Source organism: Aquila chrysaetos, chromosome 8 (genome assembly GCF_900496995.4).
Source record: "Aquila chrysaetos chrysaetos chromosome 8, bAquChr1.4, whole genome shotgun sequence".
Lineage (NCBI taxonomy): Eukaryota > Metazoa > Chordata > Aves > Accipitriformes > Accipitridae > Aquila > Aquila chrysaetos.
Window position 1 is genome coordinate 41,980,112 of NC_044011.1, and position 19,022 is coordinate 41,999,133.

The 19,022-nt window shown below is 55.1% G+C and overlaps 2 protein-coding genes across 3 annotated transcripts in view; both read left to right on the top strand.

Annotated features, from left to right (window-relative positions):
- Window positions 1-559: 559 nt before the first annotated feature.
- Window positions 560-12,340, top strand: OAF (out at first homolog). Its single transcript, XM_030023024.2, has 4 exons — window positions 560-811; window positions 9,299-9,433; window positions 9,999-10,179; window positions 10,699-12,340. The coding sequence occupies exons 1-4, from the start codon at window positions 575-577 to the stop codon at window positions 10,971-10,973; spliced, it is 828 nt and encodes a 275-aa protein (XP_029878884.1). The 5' UTR covers window positions 560-574; the 3' UTR covers window positions 10,974-12,340.
- Window positions 12,341-16,649: 4,309 nt separating this feature from the next.
- POU2F3 (POU class 2 homeobox 3) overlaps window positions 16,650-19,022 on the top strand; it is a 45,321-nt gene continuing 42,948 nt past the window's right edge. Inside the window, exon 1 of one of the 2 annotated variants that reach the window (XM_030023342.1) lies at window positions 16,650-16,935. In XM_030023342.1, coding sequence (XP_029879202.1) covers window positions 16,650-16,935 — 286 coding nt within the window. The remainder of the gene's footprint in view (window positions 16,936-19,022) is intronic. The other variant, XM_030023343.1, reaches the window with a different exon arrangement.

The following is a 19,022-nucleotide window of genomic DNA, read 5'->3' on the forward strand; positions in this document are numbered from 1 at the left end:
AACGCTGCCCTCCCTCTCCCCCTTCCAACCGCAGCCTGCGGCCGGCTGCGTATCCCAAGGGAGCGGAAAAAGCAAAGCCGCGCGAAGCAAGTGCGGCAGAGCCCCGCGCCTGGCAGGAGAAGACGCCTGCGGAGCCCCGCGGGCAGGAGGCGGCGGGCTACGTGCGGGGGACGCTGCCTTAGGACAGAGCTTCGTGTCGCGGAGCCCCGGCCGCCCGCCCGCCCGCCCTTCCTCCGCGGCCCCGCCGGCGCGGGCCCTTTAACGGCGGGGCGGCGCGCTGCCTCCGTAGGGCCGGTCCCTGGGCCTGGGGAAGGAAGTGACGGGCGGGGGGGCGAGGGAAGAGCCCGCCGAGGGCTTGAATGAAAAGGGCGAGCGGGCGGCGCGCCGAGCCACCCCAGCGGGGCCGGGGCCGGGGGCGCGGCGGGCCGCCCGCCTTCCTTCCCGCGCCGCCGCCGCTCCGCGCCTGCCCGCCGCCCGGTTCCGCACCGCTCCGCCCGCGCCCCCCGCCCCATGGCGGCCCTGCCCTGAGCCCGCGGCCTCGGCCCCGGCGGGGCGGCTGCGGGGGGGCTGTGGGATGCGCGGCCCGCGGCGCCGGTTGCCGGCGCTGCCCGCGCTGCTCTGGCTGGCGCTGGCCCCGCTGCCCGGCGCGCCCGGCCCCGCGGCGCGGGCCGAGCTGCGGGTGCGGGTGCGGCTGCCCGGCGGGCAGGTGACGGAGGAGAGCCTGCAGGCCGACAGCGGTTCCGACTGCATCAGCCTGGAGCTTCGTACGGCCGACGGTGCCCTCGTCACCCTCACCGCCGACTTCAGACAGGTACGGCTCTTCGGGCCGCTTCTTCGGGCTCCGGGCTCCTGCCCCGGCGGCGCGTCCCGGCGCCGGGCAGCTCCCGCTGCCTGCGGTCCCCAGCGAGCCCAGCAAGGTGCCGGCGGGGGGTTCCCAGGGATGCCGGGGGGGGCGAGGGGGTCCGCGCTCGCTCGCGGGGGCGCGCCGCTTTCCCCGGGGAGGACGTGCGCGCCGAAAGCCTGTCCCCCGCCTGCCGTGGTCCCCCAGCCCCGAGGAGGGCAGCGGAGGGGTAACCCACGGCGTGTCTTGCGGGTCCGGTCTCCCGCGGCGGTTCCCGGCTGAGCTGTAGGCGAGCAAAGGCTGTAGCTTGGCAACTCTGGCCCGTCGCGCCTCGCGGGCCGGCAGATGGGCTTAGCCAGAGGATCGGGTCAGCGCTCTGGCGTGTGGGGTTTTGTGTGGGGCGAGCGCTGATGATAGGCGAACGCGAGGTCCTTCCGAACCTGGGACCCGCTTGGAGCCTGGGAAAACCCTGGCTGAGGGTCCGGGAGCCAGAACCGTTTCTGAGGAACGGAGGGTCCTCGCGCATGTGTCGGGAAGGGTCCATCCACCCTCAAGCGCTGCTGGGGTCTTTGTTTGCAGTCTCTGCAGAGCAATTCTCACACGTATAGCTCCAAGCCGTTTAGGCAGGCTGCTGTCCCCACTGGCGTTACACCTGTAACCCGGGCTGCCTCTGTGGTGAAAATGAGTGGTAAAGATACTAGTGGGATGGGTGGCAGAGCTTCCCCCGCACCCAGCCGACCCTAGCAGCTCTGTTTCTCTTTGCTGAGCTGCGAGTAGCATAGTTTTGCATGGCAGGCTCAGCAGCAACTGGGCATGGAGCAGGGCTAGGGCAGGAGAGTCTCTGTGCGGTGGGGAGAGCTCCGGTTCCTGACTCCCAGATAGGGGTGTTTGTGCTCTGCTCTATCACTAGGACATCTCTCTCCACAATGCGTGTGGGGTACAGCTAGTTCCTTAAGTGGACTCCTGCTGTCTTTGGGAGCACGTGTGTGAGTTTGTGGTGTGGGAAGTGTTTGACCGTCAGTTGTCCGTGGGCCTGACGACAGCCCTCCTGTAAGGGGAGCCTTTCCTCCCAGCCCAGTGCTCGAGAGGTGGCCTTTCTGCAGGGAGGTGATACTTGCTGAGCTGAAGCCCAAGATCCCAAGCTTCTCAGCAGGAGATGGTAGCTTCTGGGCCAGCATGGCATTCTTCGGAGGGTGCCAAGCCTGGCTGGATGCAGCAAACTTGCTATTGCACAGGGAAGAGCTGTTTGCTGCCGTGTGGGTGGCACGGCTGTCCGGGTAGCATGGCAGTGTTATCTTGTTCCAACCCTCCGTTCAGACTGTTTGCTCAGGTGGACTTTGGTTTGCGGCAGGAGGAAGCTGAAACCCACGAGATAGGAAGGTGGTGTGTCCCAACCTGCTGTGAACCCTGGAGCCTTCTGCCGGGGATTGTTCTGGTGTCTCTTTCCCTCTCAGCTGTGCTCTTTGGTCCCAGTCTTCTTGCAAACCTCTCAGATGGCCCTCTTCCATCTGGAGGGTGCAGGGTCAAGCCCACCTCTTTCTGAGATGTTAGCAGAAGCCTCGGTGATTTTGGATGTGGTGGCACGCTCAGTGTACTCCAGCACACGTGCAAGGAAGCAGTCCCATAAAAAAAAAATTCCAAGAAGACATAGCACGCTAGGGAAGTTGAGGAAGGGAGGGAGGGCTCTTAAGCCTGCAGTTTGCAGTCTTGCATACCACAGTGTATTCCTGGCCAAGGGAAATCCAAGCTCATTACAGATCCTCTAGGTAGGCCCTTTGGGAGCCAGGGATGTGACTTGTGGACTTCTGGTGTCCTGAGCTGCTGGTCATTTCAGCATTCTTCACTTGCTTCCGCTCTTCTTGAGGGGAGCTTGTTCTCCGATCTCATCTACAAACCCAACAGAGCCTATGTTAGCTCTTCTCTCGCTCTCATCCTTGTTATAGTTGAGCTGCTTCTGGGTACAGGTTCTCTGAAGGTATCTTGACTTCAGTATGTTAAGTTCTTAGCTCCATGCATCCCCTCAGCTCCTGCTGGAACTACACAGGAGATGGTCCCTGGAAGGCTTTGCAAGCATCGGACTTGCAGAAGTCCATTCCTAATCGTCAGTTTTAGAACAGTTGGGTACTGGCTCTCTCTGTTTCATGGCTTTGCTGGAAAATAGCTGAAAAAAAGCCAGAAAAAGATAAAGGACTGAGGAGATGAATTTGCGGTGCAGTGAGTAATGATGTGAGCAGGCAGCTGCCTGGCCAGGCTTCCCCTTCTGACCTGTTCTGGCTGCATGGAGGCAATTCACTGTTCTGCTCTGGTGCTCATCTCTCTAGTATTACACAACTTCTCTCCAGAGGGAAGGTCTTGAGGCTCTTAGCCTTGGTAAAAGCAGCTGGGGTTGTTGATCTGGCTTTCCCAAGCTAGGTTGTGTGGTCATGCTGTGGCCAGGATGCTGGGGTTTTGCACAAATGATTTTTCCACTTCTCTGGCTTAAACTGCAGGGGGTTAGTCCAAAGGCAGATTTTTTTTTTTTTTTTTTTTTTTTCCTTTGCTGACAAGGAGTTGCTGCTAGACCAGAGGCTGGAGAAGGAAGGAGTTTTAATGAGATCACGGTTCGTTTCTCTGCTCTGACACTGGTGGAAGCTGGGTGGGACTTGAGCAGTGGTTGGGTCTTCCACAGAGGTGGGATTTTCATTTCTCTTCCACCCCTGCCTCCCCTCCAGAGCTGAACATGAAAGAGTCATGTCCTCAGAGCACACCAGGTTTTTTTCTCATTCTCTAGTGCAGCACAAACTGGTAGGTGGGAGTCCAAACTGGGACTTGATGTTTTCTGGGAAGTGCAGTAGTGAAGACCATTTCTTTTCTTGCGGTTTGAAAGAATGTGATGAAAACATTTCTTCTTTTCCTGTGTAGCCCTGTCAGGCATAAAATGTATTGCAAAAAAGAGTGAGGGGGGACAGCAGCCGTAAATGTTGTGTCTAATTTGAATAGCATGATCTTGCCAGTTGTTAAACAGTGGCCTGAGAACAAAGTGGGTGGGTTTTTTCCAAGGTCAGTACAAAGATATAGAAAAGTTTCTTTTTCCTTTTGATCGCCAGAAAAGTTTCTTTTTTTGTTTCGATTGCTGGAAAAGTGTTGGAAACGCAGGAGAGAAACCATGGGTAATGGTATTTTAACGCTTGCACTGCCAGTCCTTTCAGTTTCCTTGTTAATAAAGCTGATGTTACGTAATGTTCTGGGGTGGTGTTTTGAGAATTTTGCCAGGGGTCCATTGTGTTAGGTGCTAAATGACCAGGTGATACAGGAAAGCATCTGTCCAAAGATGATGGCATCCATGATAGATGATATCCATGTAGTTTGGAAAGCAGTCTCTTCTCTGTAGAGATACCAAAAATATAAAAGGAGGGTCATTCAGCACCCTCTGGGAGGGGAGGAGGGATGGGGTGGGCTCATTAAAACATGGTGGTGTTTGTTACCTTGAGCTATAGTGAAGTGCCTAAAAATGTTCTCTCTTGAACTGATCGCTCAAGTGTGGGTAAACGGCAGCTGTACCATATGCAAAGGCAGCGTGATGGCTGCTGAGCTGAGCACAGGGCTGGAGGGCTAAACTCCTGCCGTACGGCCAGGGCTGCCCTTTGCTGACTCCATGGCTTTGGGGAAATCACTTGTTAGGTAGGCTCCAGTTTCAAAAATGGTCTCTGACAGTTACTTTTAGGCATTGCTCAAGCTGTTGGTGCTGAGCATGAGGATGCTTAACTAGAGGTTGTTTTTCCAAGCATCTCAGAGCGTTGTGGGGATTTCTGGCTGCACAATGCTTGTAAGAATCAGGGTCAAACCTTATTGCTCTTGAAAATGTGCTTCCCCCCCCCCCCCCCTCCCAGCACATCCTTAATTCGCCTTTATAGATTTGTGAGTATAAGAGGCAATGCACCGAAGTGTCTTCATTCTAGCCATTTCCAGTAGGAGAGGGGTTAAAAAACATAATCCCTGCCCAGTCAGGGTAACTTAGCTGACTGGGCCCCCAGTGTGGATTCTCTATGTTGTAGGAGCACAATGACTTTCTCGCCAGCTGTAGCTGTTCCCCTGGGGCAGTGCAGGCAGGACCCTGACCACAGCAAAGGCTGCTGACAGCGTAAGGAATTGGGCCCAGGAGTGCCAGTATTTCCCAGTGCCCCGAGCAGTGTGTCCTTTTTGCATGTACCCACCACTCTGAGCAGGCGTATGATAGCAAAGACAAAAGTGGGTCCCACAGCAGTGCTGATGTCCTTGGGGGAGAGAAATTTGGCAGGCAAGCTGAATGGGTTGCGGGGAGGAAGGCATTGAAATAATTTATTTCCCTGGGAACTGGTTTGCTCCACTCAATGTGAAGTCGAGAGGCTGGGCTCAGATCTAGACCACACAGGCTTGTAAGTCTCTACTGGATAAACCCTAGAAATGGAGGTTGAATTGTTCTCGCACCCCAGATGACAGTCCCTGGAGGAGCTGGCTGAAGACAGTCCGAGGAGGGAAGAAGTTTGATGATTTCAGTGCTCCTCCTTGCAGGCTAGTTCTTTGCTGGAAGTCCCTCTGGTAGGTGCAGGCAACCCAGGCTGTTGGGAGCTCGGTGCACTGATTTCTTTTCTGCCTTTAGGAAAGAGGAGCTGCTCTCGCCTTGCTGTGAAAGCCAAGGCTGCGGTTACCTCCAGTGCCATGGTTAAAGCACGGCTGCAGAACTGGTTGTTTTCTGTTACACTAAGCGTTTGTCGTCCAAACCTAAACAATAGCTGTAACTGTACCCACCACACGAGTGCGGGTCGGGGCCAAGGATTCTCAACGCCCTCATGATGAGTTCATCTGGAGAGTCCCCGCATTGCAAAGGCAATGTTCTGCTGGGACTTGTTCCCTGCTGGGAAATTTTGCAGAAACCCGGAATTAAAGGTGCCGTTTGTTGCCTTCGCTGGGTACCTGCCTCGGCACTGATTCACCCTACTCCTGCTGGTGGGAAAGAGGTGAAGTGGCTGGGGAGGGAAAGGCACTCTGAGTAGGAAAAACTTGAGTGGCTCTTCCCGTGTGAGAAGCATGACATATTTTTGATGTGACAAGCTTCGGTTCTTGCTCCACCTGAGGTTGCATAGCCAGGGCAGGGAGAGCTGGGAAGCTAGGGAAAGCCAAGCAAGGCTTTGAGACAGAGAGGTGAGGCAGGGCTGGGCAAAAGAAGAGACTGACTTCTCGCTCAGGAGAGAGTGGTCACTGCGGGGTTTGTGTCTCCCAGAAAATGGGCCAGCGTGCAGCACAGTTCTAGCCTTGCTCTGAAATCCACAGCAAGGGTCGCTTTGGGTTTGCTCGGAGCCAGGTGAAGGTGTGATTTCTCTCTTCAGAACAACACGTGCTATAGGAGCCAGCTCCTTGAACAAAACAGGTTGATTAAAGCTGTTTGTTGGCTCACTGGCTATTTCAGTGCTGGCAAACCCAGACCATTCCTGTCTTTTCAGTGCATCTCCCTTGGTATCAACAAATGTGCTGGAAATCCCTGACACCTGGAGTTCAGGCAGCACCGGAGCCCTCTTCATGCCACAGCTGCTTCCTTTAGATGTCGTGGAGTGAGACAGAGCTGGGAGAGGGATGTGGGCCAGAAGCACTGGGGACGCAGGGAGGAGGCAAAGAAATGACCTCGTCTCTGGGGGACCCAAGCTGTTTAATGTACCCGACCAGGCAGCCAGGCACAGAGCCTCTCTGATTCAGCTGGAAGGGGCTGCGGCAGGCAGGTGGGGAGCGAAGGGCTGGCTGGGTCTGTGCCCAAGGGCAGGAGCAGGGAGACATGAGGGAGATGGGCCATGCCTTTCTGAGAAAGGAGAATCTGGGGGTGGAGGAAAGGGTGGGTCGTGCAGTGGGACACCACCCCGTTGATCTATACTGTCTTCCCCCTTGCTCTTTCCTCTTGCAGCTGTACCTCCCCCACTGCAAGACCACCTTTCTCCACCTTTCTCTTTCTTTCCCTCCTTCCATTACCTACCAATGCGCTCTTTCAATGATGATTTTTGCAGGGATCTTTACTAGAGTTTACATGGACTCGTTGACCTGTACATCAATAAGCACACAGAGATAGGCAGGTAAATATTTAGATTAGCTGAGCAGCAGCCCTGGGTCACTTGCTTACTGGTGTGATGATGGGAGTAAGGCTGGAGCTGGAGGCAGTGCAATAAGGTGATTTGAGGGCAATACAGCAGTGGCTGGTGACCCTGCATGCTCTGAGCTTGCTCCTGGTGTCTGTCTTAGGTTGGAGGGGGACTCTCGATGCTTGTCCTGATGCCTGAGAGCTGTTCATTTGCTCCACTGGTGCATTGTCATGACACAAATTTGGTCCTTCCTCTCCTGTGTGCTTGGAACTCGGAAACACTTAAAACATACTTAAAACCTTTGTCCGAATTCATCACTGAACAGAGTCACTGAGTCCAGGAGTCCTTTGTATCGTGTGGAAGTGGCACCGTGGGACCTGAGACCACTTGGGAAGGAGCTTATCTTTGCCTGGACTCTGTGGGGGCAGCTGGGCTCTGGACCTGGGAGGCAGAGCAAGGGACCTGCAGCTGTGTGGGATCGGTCGGGAGCTCTGGACCGTTTGCTGGGCGCAGCGAGAGCTGTGAATCTCTCGTATGTATCAGCCGTGAGGAGGAAAGAGAGTTGGGTGTCTGAAGGCTAATTCTTAAATAGGCAGATCAGAAGGATTAATCAGTTGCTCAGCATGTTCTCATTTTACAAAAATTGCCTCCAACCTGGAAGTACTGCGCTGTTTTTAATCTCCTGCCTGTAGAGGCTTTCAGCCTGAGTGCAAAACACGGCTATCCCTGTTTGCTTTTTCCAGACTGAATGCTGATTGTTCGAAGTGAATTAAAATTAAATCTGCAGCTGAAGAGTATGCCAGGGTCAGCTACCAGTTTTAGTCTACTCATCCTTGGGCCTTGCACAGCATGGGAGCTCACAGCAGAAGAGATCAGCTGGAAGGCAGCTGGACTAAATGTAGATGGGAACATGGGTCGTTCCAGTGGTGCCAATGTCTCAGTGAGAATTCTCCCCTTTAAAGCTGTAAAAAAAATAATTATTCCATAGTAATTTCACAAGCGTTTTTGGTATCTCTTTCTTCCCAAAACTCCTTCATGTCCTGCTGTTGTGGTGAGTTTTCAGTCAACAAATGCACCCAGCAAAATCCTTTCTCCTATCCTGGGGAGGGAAATGCATCCCAAATTGCAGCTGTTTTTCAGCTGTCCAGATGTGCACTGAATTGCATACCCTTTTCTGGATATGGAAGAGAAGGCAGGGAATAAATGGTGGGCTGCATGAGCTAATCTGCAGAAAAACCTCAGTGGGGACACTGCTTAGAGCTTGTAGAAAAGAGAAAGGCTCCCCTCTTCTTGGGGCAGAAGGAGGTTTGGATGAAACTGAGCTTATGAGCCGTGCAACAGGTATAGCTTAGGAGGCCAGGAGGAAAGGGATGATCTCAGCAGCTTGGCATAGCTTCTGCTTGCTGCTCCATAGCCACCAGTATCTGTCCAGCTCTCTGTGGAGCACATTGTTAAGGGCGATGGCTGTGGCTGGGTGCCAAAAGGCAATAATTGCTCTTCATACCGAGGAAGAGGCACCATTCTGATCCATCTGCTTATCCCTTGTAGTAGTATGGTCTGACACCAAGACAGGGGATGGCAGATTCCCACAGAGTGTACAAATGCCTCTGAAGCCCGAAGCCAGATGAATTGATACCTGCATAGAAATCGGTGTTAATTTATGCCAGAAGAGGATATAGGGAGGTTTTACTATTGAACAAGGTATTCTGTGAGTCTCCGTGAAGGTAACTATGACTGGTTTCCAAGCTGGTTTTGGAGACGGACTACAATCCATGTCAGAAGCTCTATATATAAAATGCCAAAATTATTGACCTGGGCAGAAAGGAAGGTCAGCTGCAGCTGATCATAACAGGTTCCTTCTGGATCTAACAATTTGACTTTCATTTCTGTTCCACATGCTGTAGGGTTCAGAAGTTAATAATTTGTTCTCCAGGATACCGGTTGCTCAGAAGCAAGTGAGGGAAGGCAGCAGACGAAATTGGGACTGCTTGCCCTGAGTAATGCATGGAGATACTTGTTTAACAAAACAAAATGAGACTCCTTGGAGGCTTGCCTCCCTTCTTGGTAAAGGACACAAACCCCCAGCTGTTGTTTGAGGAAGCCATGGATGTGGGATGTGACCTGGCAGCAATTTGTTCTTGCCACAGTGGGATTGCGAAAACCCTTACTTCTTTACAGACACCAGTTACTATGCTGCAGGCTTTTGGGTGGGATTGAACCTGGGACTACACCCCTGTGCTCGGGTAGCAGAAGTATGAGACCTTTGACTTCGTTCTTTTGGCTGGAGCCTTCCTCTTTGACCCTGACTGCTCGGTTCACCCTGCTGATGCCAAATATCTATGACTCTCACTCTGTTTATTTATCTCTTTTTCAGGAGGTGAAGATCTTCCGTGCCTTAATCCTAGGGGAGCTGGAGAGGGGCCAGAGCCAGTTCCAAGCGCTCTGCTTTGTCACGCGGCTTCACCGCAACGAGATCATCCCCAGCGAGTCTATGGCAAAGCTGCGGCAGGTAAGAGGCACCCTGCAGCTGGCTTCAGTGCCAGTTCCATCCTCCAGTCCACCCAGGGTTCCTCAGAGCTGTCCCGTCTGGATACCCTTCCCAGGCAGCTGCCCGATTGTTCAGCTATTAGACCCACCTTTGACCACCCCTCCTGCTTGAGGGACTCAGTATTAAACTAAGTTCATCAACAGTATTGGTCCTGTTCTACTAATATACTAGAAGGAGGCATGATTTAGTTCAGCCTAGTCTGTATCAAAGGGTAGGTGGATGGCTAGAGCAATCACCCTGAAAATCCCTGTCCCACATTGCCCAGTGAAGTAAGTACTGATTTGGAACCCTTCATCACAACAAAGCATTATGAAATGATCACAGGCAAATCAGAGCAGTGATAAACTATCATCAGTTTCAGCACCAACAAGAAGTTTTTTCACTGCCTTCCTTCCAGATAAGATGCAGGTGCATTTACAGAGGAACTTCCATTTGCACACCTTCTTATGTTGGCACGAAATCATGACATGCTATAAAGAATGTGTTGCAGCCAGGATTCAAGTTTTCATTATTTCATCCTCTGCAGAAAAATCCCAGGACAGTGCGGCAGGCTGAAGAGGTGCGGGGCCTGGAGCATCTTAGCATGGATGTAGCTGTCAACTTCAGCAAGGGGGCCCAGCTGAGCTCTCACATCCACAATGTCTGTGCAGAGGCCAAAGAAGCAATTTATACCCGAGAAGAAGATGTCAAATTTTGGCTGGAGAAAGGTAAGTTTCCTTCGGTTTTGTTGCAACTGCTCCTGTCAGCAAGTTGGCACTCTGCTGTGATCTCTCCTGCCAGGTTTCTGGTGATCAGCACAGATCATTTTGGCTTCTCTTTTGCTGTCTTTACGGTAGATAAGGCACGTGTATCGTTTGCTTGCACGTCACATTGCACTACTCTATTTGTTAGCATATCTGACTTCTTTTGGTGGTGCTCTCCTAGTGAACCTAATTAGGCAGGTATTTTCAAGGTAGCCTTTCACCTGGTCCATCACCCCAAAGAAATATGTTCTTTACACCCTTTGTGTATCTTTTGGCTTACTTTCCCCAGGGCCCTTTCTTCTCCCATGGTTCCTATTTAGACCCGTGTCCAAACAGCCCCTGTGAATGCACTCTGTCTAACCTCATTCTCCTCGACTGTCCTGGAGACTGCGCAGAGGGAGCAATGCTTGCTTTGGTGGCTCTCTCCTTTGGCCTTGCCTTTTGACAGCACCCTGAGCAATGTGTCTCTGCTTTCTCCCGCAGGGGTGGACGGCTCCATGTTTGAGGTTCTGCCGCAGACTTCTGATCTCCCTGACCTGCAGCGTTGCAAGCTGTGTGCAGATCGTTGGAAACCCTGCATTTGCAGCTACTCACTGAGCATCGAGTGGTACCCGTGCATGCTGAAGTACTGCAAGAGTCGTGATGCTGGGGGCAAGGTTTCTTCTTACAAATGTGGCATCCGCAGCTGCCAGAAGGGCTACACTTTTGATTACTATGTGCCGCAGAAGCAGCTATGTCTCTGGGACGAGGAGACCTAGCAGAGCCAGGCCAGACCTTTTCAAGGGGCAGCTCATCTGCCTCCTGCCACCATTTACGATGCTAAGGGCCTCCTGGAGCGGGCTGCTCCAAAGAAGGAATACAGTTCACAGCGGTGCCTGGTACCAGGAGAGCTCTGTGTGTGTGCCTTTCCTTCTGGCCCCCTGTGACTCCCTCCCCACCTGATGCTGCCTCATACTGTGATAAGCGGGCTCAGCTCACTGTGCGTTGATGCTCTCCTGCCAGCTGCCAGGAGGTCCGGCTTCCTGGTAGAAGCAGGAGACACGGGTTGCTGGGGTGAAGCACTGGGAAGGGTGTGTTTTGCCCTGCTCTGGAGTTAGCAGATGTGAAAGGGGGCAGCTCTGATCAGTTATCAGCCTCGAGCATCCTGATGAGTGGTCAGGGCAGGGAGAGAAATAGTCTTGATGACCTGCATTGTCAAACATCTCTGCCACCGAAGAAGCCCCTTCGCCGACTTCACCACCTCCTGGTGACACAACAGCATTTCCCAATGGGAAAACAGCTGATTTATGGGACCACATACCCTGAACAACGAAGGTACGACGCCTACCCAAAGCAAGAGCCTGCCTGTAGCTTTTTCTAGTGTCCAGCTGGCTTTTATATCCTTCCTGTGGCTAGAAGATATAAAGGGGGGATATAACCCAGCAATGACTTTTGCCCCTAAAGGGCTGGTAATTAGGGCTCTAATTAATCCCTGTTTAGACTAGTGAAGGCCCAACTTTTTGTGTTGGTCCTGTGACTCTCCTACTAAGAAAGAAATATCTAGAGACTTGTGACTACCATCGTAACATTGTGGTTGCAAGGGGGGGAGGATGATCCCAGGTGGGTTCGCACTGTCATTTTGAAGAAGACAACATTCTACATCTACGTCCAGTTTTATGTCCTACTCTGCCAGCTATTCACAAGAAGCTCTTAGATAATTGTACTGCTTTGCTGTGCCTTGGTTTTCCCTATATGTAAAACAGGGACACCACTGAAGCTGACCTTGGCCCTCGTATATACCTGGAGGGCATCAGACAAAAAGCACTGCAGGAGTGCTGCCTGGTTCCTGTGTCCTCTTCCACTCAAGTTAGAGCAAGCAGGGAGGGGAGAGAGGCTGTTGGGGTCAGTGAACCCCTGTACCTCCTGGTGAAAAGCCTTCACAATGTGCCTTTTTGCCTAAAATACAGGAATTTTTGACAAAAAAAAAAAGAATTTGGTCACAATTATTTTTGTATTGATCACTTAAGGGGGGAGAAGGGAAACGTATTTTAATATTGCAACATGAAGTAAAACACACTTGAAATGATTTTTTTAAAACAAATTATTTATCATTTGTAAGGTAAAATAAACTGATTTTTTTAAAGCATCCCTGGCCTAAAAGATTCTCTGTGCAGCATAATCTGCATGTGATCCACTTGTTTGGGTTCTTGATTTAAGAGTTGTTCCCTTATGGGTAAGTCTCAAGCCTGCACCTAGGACATTGAAAACCCGTGGATGGGGGAGGGACATCCTGCTGTTCAGCATGACCACAGCACTTTCAGTGTGGTCCTGCGTGTCAAGCATACCATCCACCCAGCCCCTCAGCAGGGAGACAGCTTTGACTCATTTCAAGCAACTGTGGAAGAGTGTGAGCTCTGGTGAAGTAAAAGACCAGCAGCAGAGGCAGGTCCTGGGGTAAGGCAAGCTGGTGGTGCTTGCTCTTCTCTCTGAGTGATGGTGGGGTCCCATGAGGGGATATTATGCAGATGTGCAGCTGCACCATGTGGCTGGAGGCTTGTCTGGTCCAGCAGCCTCAATAAAGTATTCTTTGTCTATTCCTCTGCAGCCATAGCTGAGGGGAGATGAGGGCTGCAGAGTTTTGGGCCAGCTTGGAGCTCTTGGCTCTGGCTGCTCGAGGAAGAAACGTGGAGTGCTGATTCCCCCTAGTGTGGTGAATGCAGAGATGGGACGGGGACTTGGGCAACCTCGGCCCTTCTCCACTTGAGCCACCAAGGCAACTTAGCCCCTTACTGTGATTTCTGGGGAAGCTGAAATTGCTGGTTTTTCACTTACATGGTCAGCATTTACAGGGGTATGTTCTTCGCTGCCTCGGCTCCTGCTGCAGCAGGACACCGTGGGACTTTGTCCCCACTTGCCAGAGTTAAATCCAGCTGTGGGACGAGGTGGGCTGTGAGCACCGTGGGAGAAGATTGCAGGGTGGCTTCGTGCCTTTCTGCCGGGAGCCCCGCGTAGCCCATTTCCACTGTTGCTCCCTGTACGGGGCTGCCGGCAGCGGACGCGAGCTCCCTCTGGGAGCATCGGGTCATATCCCGTCGAGCTTGAATGTCCTTATTTTGTAGCGGTGAGGCTCTGGGGTGCCGGGATCATAGAGACATCTCAGTGCTGTGTCGTGGGAGCTCTGGGAGCAGCAGATAAGCGAAGGATGTGAACTCTGAGTATGGGCAGTAGACCCTGAGCTCAACCTGTAGTCATTTGTGGCTTTGTGCGTGCTCTGGCAGAGCTGGGCTTTGAGGGGAGACGAGCGACCGGGGCATATCCCCCAGGTGTGCTGCAACCCGCCGCGCTCCCCAAAGCGTGGGAGGGAGGTGGTGCCTCCGCTTTCCCCAAGCTAATGCCACCTGCTTGCCCTGAGGCTACCGGGGCCTCGAAGGGGTCCGAAAGGGAAGGCTGGGGAATGGCGGCGGGGGGGGCACCGGCTGCTTGCGCTGTGCGGCCGCTTGCCGTGCAGCTTTCCCGGCTTCCACAAGTGGGTGCTGGCGGAGCACGGAGGTGAAGGGTGTCCGGGGGCAGAGGTTGGAGGCACAGCCTCCTCCGGACCGGAGCGGGCAGAGCCGGGCTCTGGGGATGCGTGTTGTCCGGGCCTCAGCTTACACCTATGCGTCTCGGTCCCTGCAAGGTCTCGCTCTCTCCCCAGCCTCGCTAGAAGAGAGCTGTGCTGCAGCCCGTTTGCTTTTCCGAAGAAAAATCCTTCCTGGTGCGCTTCAGTAACGCCCTCGAAAAGCAGCTGTTGCAGGTGGAGACAGGAGACCTTCCTGGCACAGAGAGCAGGCGCAGTTTGCCAGGAGCACCGGTACAAATCCTTCCTGCCGGAAAAAAAAGTAGTTGCGGGGGGGGGGGGGGGGGGGGGGGCGTGTAACATCTTTCTGCAGTTCGTGCTTTCAGGGCCTGTCCAAAGGCCGTACTCCATAAATAAGTGCTATCTGCAGAGCTTATCTTCCTCTAAGAAAGGAATAAACATTGGCAGCAGGAGTGGAGGAACACATGCATACAGTGAGGATGAGAGCGGATGGATTATTTATTGATGGTCATGGGGAAAAAAAAAAAAAAAAAGGCAGCATATCTGCTGGCATCTAGGAGTGATCTCAGGGCAGAGTTAAAGCAAATCTGCCTTTGCCGAAGAAGGTGGTCTTATTTCCACAACAGAAAGGAGTGATGATGCTGTGATCCCTCCCCTATTTTTTCTTTCTCTGGGTAGCAGAGATGTTTCGGGTAGCTTAATAACGAGGGTGTATTCTCTCTTGCCTGCATAGCACATCGCTGAAGCCAAGTGTACCCAGGTGAAGGTCTTTGCTCCCACAGCTCTTTGGGGAGATAAAGCGCCTAAATATTAATTTTTTTCCTGCTGTTCCATTGACCACAAAATAACAGTCAGAAAAAGCAGATCCCACCAGCTGCAGGGCGATTCCCGGTTGCATTTGGCAGCGCCTGCAGGGCCAGGAGAGGGCACTGCGGCCCTGCCCACGGCCGGGACAGCATCCCCGGGCGGAGTGATGCCCGGGATTCCTGTCCGGCTGGAGGTGCCACCGGGGAGGACCTGCCTCCCCGGGGCTCCGGGACGGGCTGCTCGGCTCTGGAGCAAGGGACGAGCGCCAGGAAGCAGAGAGAAAGGGTCGGTGTCAAGTGAAACTCCCGACTGCTGTGCAAAAGGTGCTCTGATGTGTGGGGGAAGGAGAGCTCTCGTGGTCCCCAGCCTTTCCAGGGCCTTTCTCCTGTGCCCCAGAGGCCCTTCCAGCTGGCTGGAAGCCACAGCAAATCCCTGTTTGACGCAGCGAAGAGGCCTGATCGCGTCAGTCTTCAAGATGGGGAAAACCCAGATGTGGGGGTCATGCCGAAAACACTAGAAAACAGACCAGCAGCTGCCCAGGAACGCCCCGAGGATCAGGGCCTGAATGGCTGGGGCTCTGCCACAGGCTCAGGATCCGTGGCAGGAGTCCAGCCCCTCCAGCAGCTCAAAACAAGCTGCCTGCGCAAACCACCCCATGTCACCTTTCTGCTTCCTGGAGCAGCGCTAAACGGAGCCTGCAGAAATCTCCCCTCGCGCCTGCAAACGTTCGTCTGACCTGGGAACTTCCTCTCCTCTCTGCTTTCCCCCTTCCATCTCTCCCCCGGCTTTTCTCCACTTTTTCCTTCTTAGAGTTTCATTTAACACATCCGCCCTTTCCTCCTCGTGTGTTGCCCTCTCCTGAGGATGTCCTCTCTGACCACGCAAGCGGAGGGCAGGCACTCCAGCTCCATAACAGTTGGACTGGGTTGGAGGTGAGGCTCCAGAGCCTGCCCGCCCGCCCACCCATCTTTTCAGAGAAACCTGTCTTTCCAGGGAGGGAGAGCAGTATGTGGGAAAGCCAAGAGCCCTGGAACGCGAATTAGCCAGGGAGAGATGAATGTGTGATAGCTTGTACCTGGCAGCTACCAATTGAGCGTGTTAACGCTTTCAGGAGGGGTTTGAGCAGCGCTGGAGCTCAGGCGGTTAACGCAGGCGTCCTGCTACCCTGGGCCGAGCTGGGGGTCATCAAGGCTGGGGGGTCATCAAGGTAGTGCGCGGCAGGGACAGGGAGCAGCCGCAGTGCCTGGATCTGTGAGGGTGACTGTTGGTCCCCATCACAGCGCAGGGCATAGGCTGAGGAGCTGGCCTCTGGCAGCTTCCTACAGAAGAAGCCAATATTAGGGGATTTTTTTTGCCTGGCTTCCCTGGAAGTAGGCTGAATATTGCAGCTTTAAACAACAAGGAGGAGGAGAAAGAGGCTGCCTGCCACTTCTCTCCTCTTCCTGGGGGACTGACGTACCGCACAGAGCACGAGTCAGGAAAGGGGCTTCTCCGTGTGCTGATCCTAATCCTGCCCTGTGTCTTTAGCCAAGTCAGGTTACCTTTCCACTCTTAACTTTCCTTTTAGCGCTGGTTGTTTCCTACGGCATCATTCAGGTTCGGCCCGGACCTAGGAGTTGCAGACGCTCGACCGCACAGGCTGCTCTCACGGCTCGCTCTGAGCAGACCCCAGGGTTTATCAGAGCGGCCAGAAATGAAGCGAAAGGGCTGCTTAGCGGAGGGGCAGGGCAGTTCCCGCCGCTCGGACGCCTGCCCTTCTGGGTGCTGGCGGCTGCCGCCCAGCCCGGCTCGACGCCTCGGCCTCTCTTAGCCACGCATTGCGACGGCCGGAGCCAAAAGCCTGCCCGCGAGGGGCCGGCTCGGCTCCAGGGCCGGCGGCAGAGCCCCCGCGAAAGCCCCCCGCTCGCAGCCCAGCAGGCAGGTGCTGCGGGGTGTATCTGCGCGGCCGAGGGCGGGCAAAGCGCCTTCCTTCCTCCCTCCCTCCCTCCTTCCCACCCCACCCCGCGCCCTGGTAGCGCTGCAGGGACTCATCCATTCCCCAGTTACTAATATGCAAATGGGTGCTTTTTGCATGGGCCGGGCGCCAGGCTGCTGGGTGTCAGGGCACCCGAGGGAGCCGGAGGTGGGGCGAGGCGTGGCGCGGCGCCGCATGCTCCCCTGGCCCTGCATGGCAACAGGCAATGGAGCTCTAGGTCCCTTCGGGAGCGGACCCACGCCCGGTTTGAGAGGCAGCGGGTGGCAGAGGAGGGAGGGCAAACTGGCAGCCCCTGGCAACCTGGGGCTGACGGCAGGAGGCTGGGCACACCGCGGATTTCCCTCCGCCAGCAGGATGGTGAACCTGGAGTCTGTGCACGCAGGTAAAGGGTACTTGAGGAAGGATCGGGCCGGAGCTCACCGCGTAGCCGGGACCGGGGACTTGGGCAGGAAATGGGATCGCTCTGATTCCTGTGACCTTTCCTCCCTCCTTTCCCTCCTCTGTTCTCCCGCTGGAGCTGGCTATCGCAGCCGGTGCCTGGTTAAGTGCCCGCATTCCTACCCGGGGATGGATGCTGCCCCAATCCTATTGAGGGGGCTGCCAAGCCATGCCCACAACGTGGGCGCACCGCTCACGCTGCCAGCCCTAACGTGGGTCAGGGAGCCGGGCGCAGAGGTCTCCTGGGTACCTGGAAAGCGAGCGTTTAGTGCCTGACTGTGGGACTAGTCATCAGGACAAAGCTGGGAGGGGTGAGGAGGGATAAATTCACAGAGGGATGCGGCAAGGGTGGAGGGATGCGTGTGTGAGAGCGAGCGCGAGATGGAACACGGGTTGGAAGGAGAAAAGTTAATGACAAAGAGGGAAAAGGAGGGAGAAATGAATGAAGAGGGAGCTGTAAGAGGCTGGGTTGTGCGAGGAATGAATGAACAGGAATACTCGGAGCGCGATGCCTTCCAGGGGGTCTGATCCAGAGGTACAGCTTAGGTAGTCCCACGTCTTCTCTGAACGGACCTCCCCTCCGCAATTAGCTGGGGAACAAGAGCGGTCACTGCCAACCCCCTCGGAGCTGTGCTGAGATCCGGCTCTCCCGGACAGAGCGAGTTTAGCTTCTGCCCTCAGCTCAAGCCGCCGTGCTCGAGGGGAAGGACCGCATCCCCGGGCATGCTGGCGCTGAGGGTGACGCTGGGGTAGGAGCAGAGCGGCGGCAGCAGCGAAGGCCAGATCCTGACAGCCCCTTCTGTGGCGGGGGCAGGCAGCAGGGCGTTGGGGGTATGGGAGCCACGTGCCCTGCTAGCGATCTGTGTCCGGCGCTTTGCGCAGCACGAAACACTGCGTGTTGTCCCCAGGTTTGGAGGGGAGGGGGCGGACACGTCCATCAGTCTGTCCCCGGCTCATTCCCTTCGCGTACCTATTGGCGCGCCGCAGCGAAGCTCAGGCGTTTGGTGGTCCTGCTGTGCAGGGGAGACCTCGGGGTCCCGCGCTCGGTGCCTGTAGCCCCTCAACAGCCCCTGCCTGCGTGTGGGCTCGCAGGCAGGCCTGCGGGGCAAGGCAGATGCTGCGGCAACGCCATCACCCAACACGGTCTCAGCCCGCAGCGGGCCGGCAGAGATGGCCAAAACCTCTGCTCCGTGGCCGCGTTGCGACCTCCCCGTGGCTCTGGGATGCCAGCAGCCCCTCCGCAGCCGGTCGGCACCCCGCTGAGCAGGCTGGCTCCCCGTGCCAGCCACGGGGAGGGCAGCTGGGGAGCCCCCGGCGCAGCGCGGCCGGCCGCGAGGAGAGGCTGCGGGAGGCGTGAGGCTCGTGGTCTTGGCTCGGCGTGTGAGCTTGACTAGTCTGAGCACCTGCGATGGGTGTGCTTGTGTGTGGTGTCTTTCGGGGACGCGTCCCCCGCAGGCTCCTATCCACCCATCTGCTTTGCTTGTGGGCGACTCTTTCTTCGTGAGAAGATTCCCAAAATCGATACTGTGCCCTTTGTCAAAGGCAGTGGCATCGGTCCCAGGGTGGATTTGGCCAGGAGCTGCACAGAGCTAGGTGCACGCTGAACTTCCATTCTCCCAAATCATCCCACCTTCCCGTCTGTCAGAAGGGCCTAAGCTTTAAGCAGTCTTTTCGCAGGGAGGGAGGCCAGCCCGGGCCCAACCACTTTCATGTGCCAGAGCCCAACGCTGGTGGGAGGGTGTTTCTTCACCCTTGTGCAAAAGCAGTTCAGCGTGTTCAGTCTCAGGATGCCCGAAAAGCAAGGCCTTGCAGCAAGCTGCTTGCAGAGGTGTGCTCTGTTTCTTCCCTGGCCCTGCAGAGAAGATACAACGTGCAAGGTGAAGGTGGGCTGCTCGGGCTCCGTACGTCCTCCTCCCTGCCAAGAGGGTTTCCCTGCAGCAGCGCGTTCCCTGGCCTGTACCACTGCCTCCTCCCCAGGCATTTGGATATTTCGCCTTCCTGCAGCCTCCAGAGGGGCTCAGGCACCTAAAG

Bases quoted from the DNA above. Each gene is read 5' to 3' on its own strand.
- OAF (XM_030023024.2), top strand. From the start codon at position 575: ATGCGCGGCCCGCGGCGCCGGTTGCCGGCGCTGCCCGCGCTGCTCTGG. The intron at 9,434-9,998 runs GTAAGAGGCACC...CATCCTCTGCAG, and splicing joins CTATGGCAAAGCTGCGGCAG to AAAAATCCCAGGACAGTGCG. The intron at 10,180-10,698 runs GTAAGTTTCCTT...TTTCTCCCGCAG, and splicing joins CAAATTTTGGCTGGAGAAAG to GGGTGGACGGCTCCATGTTT.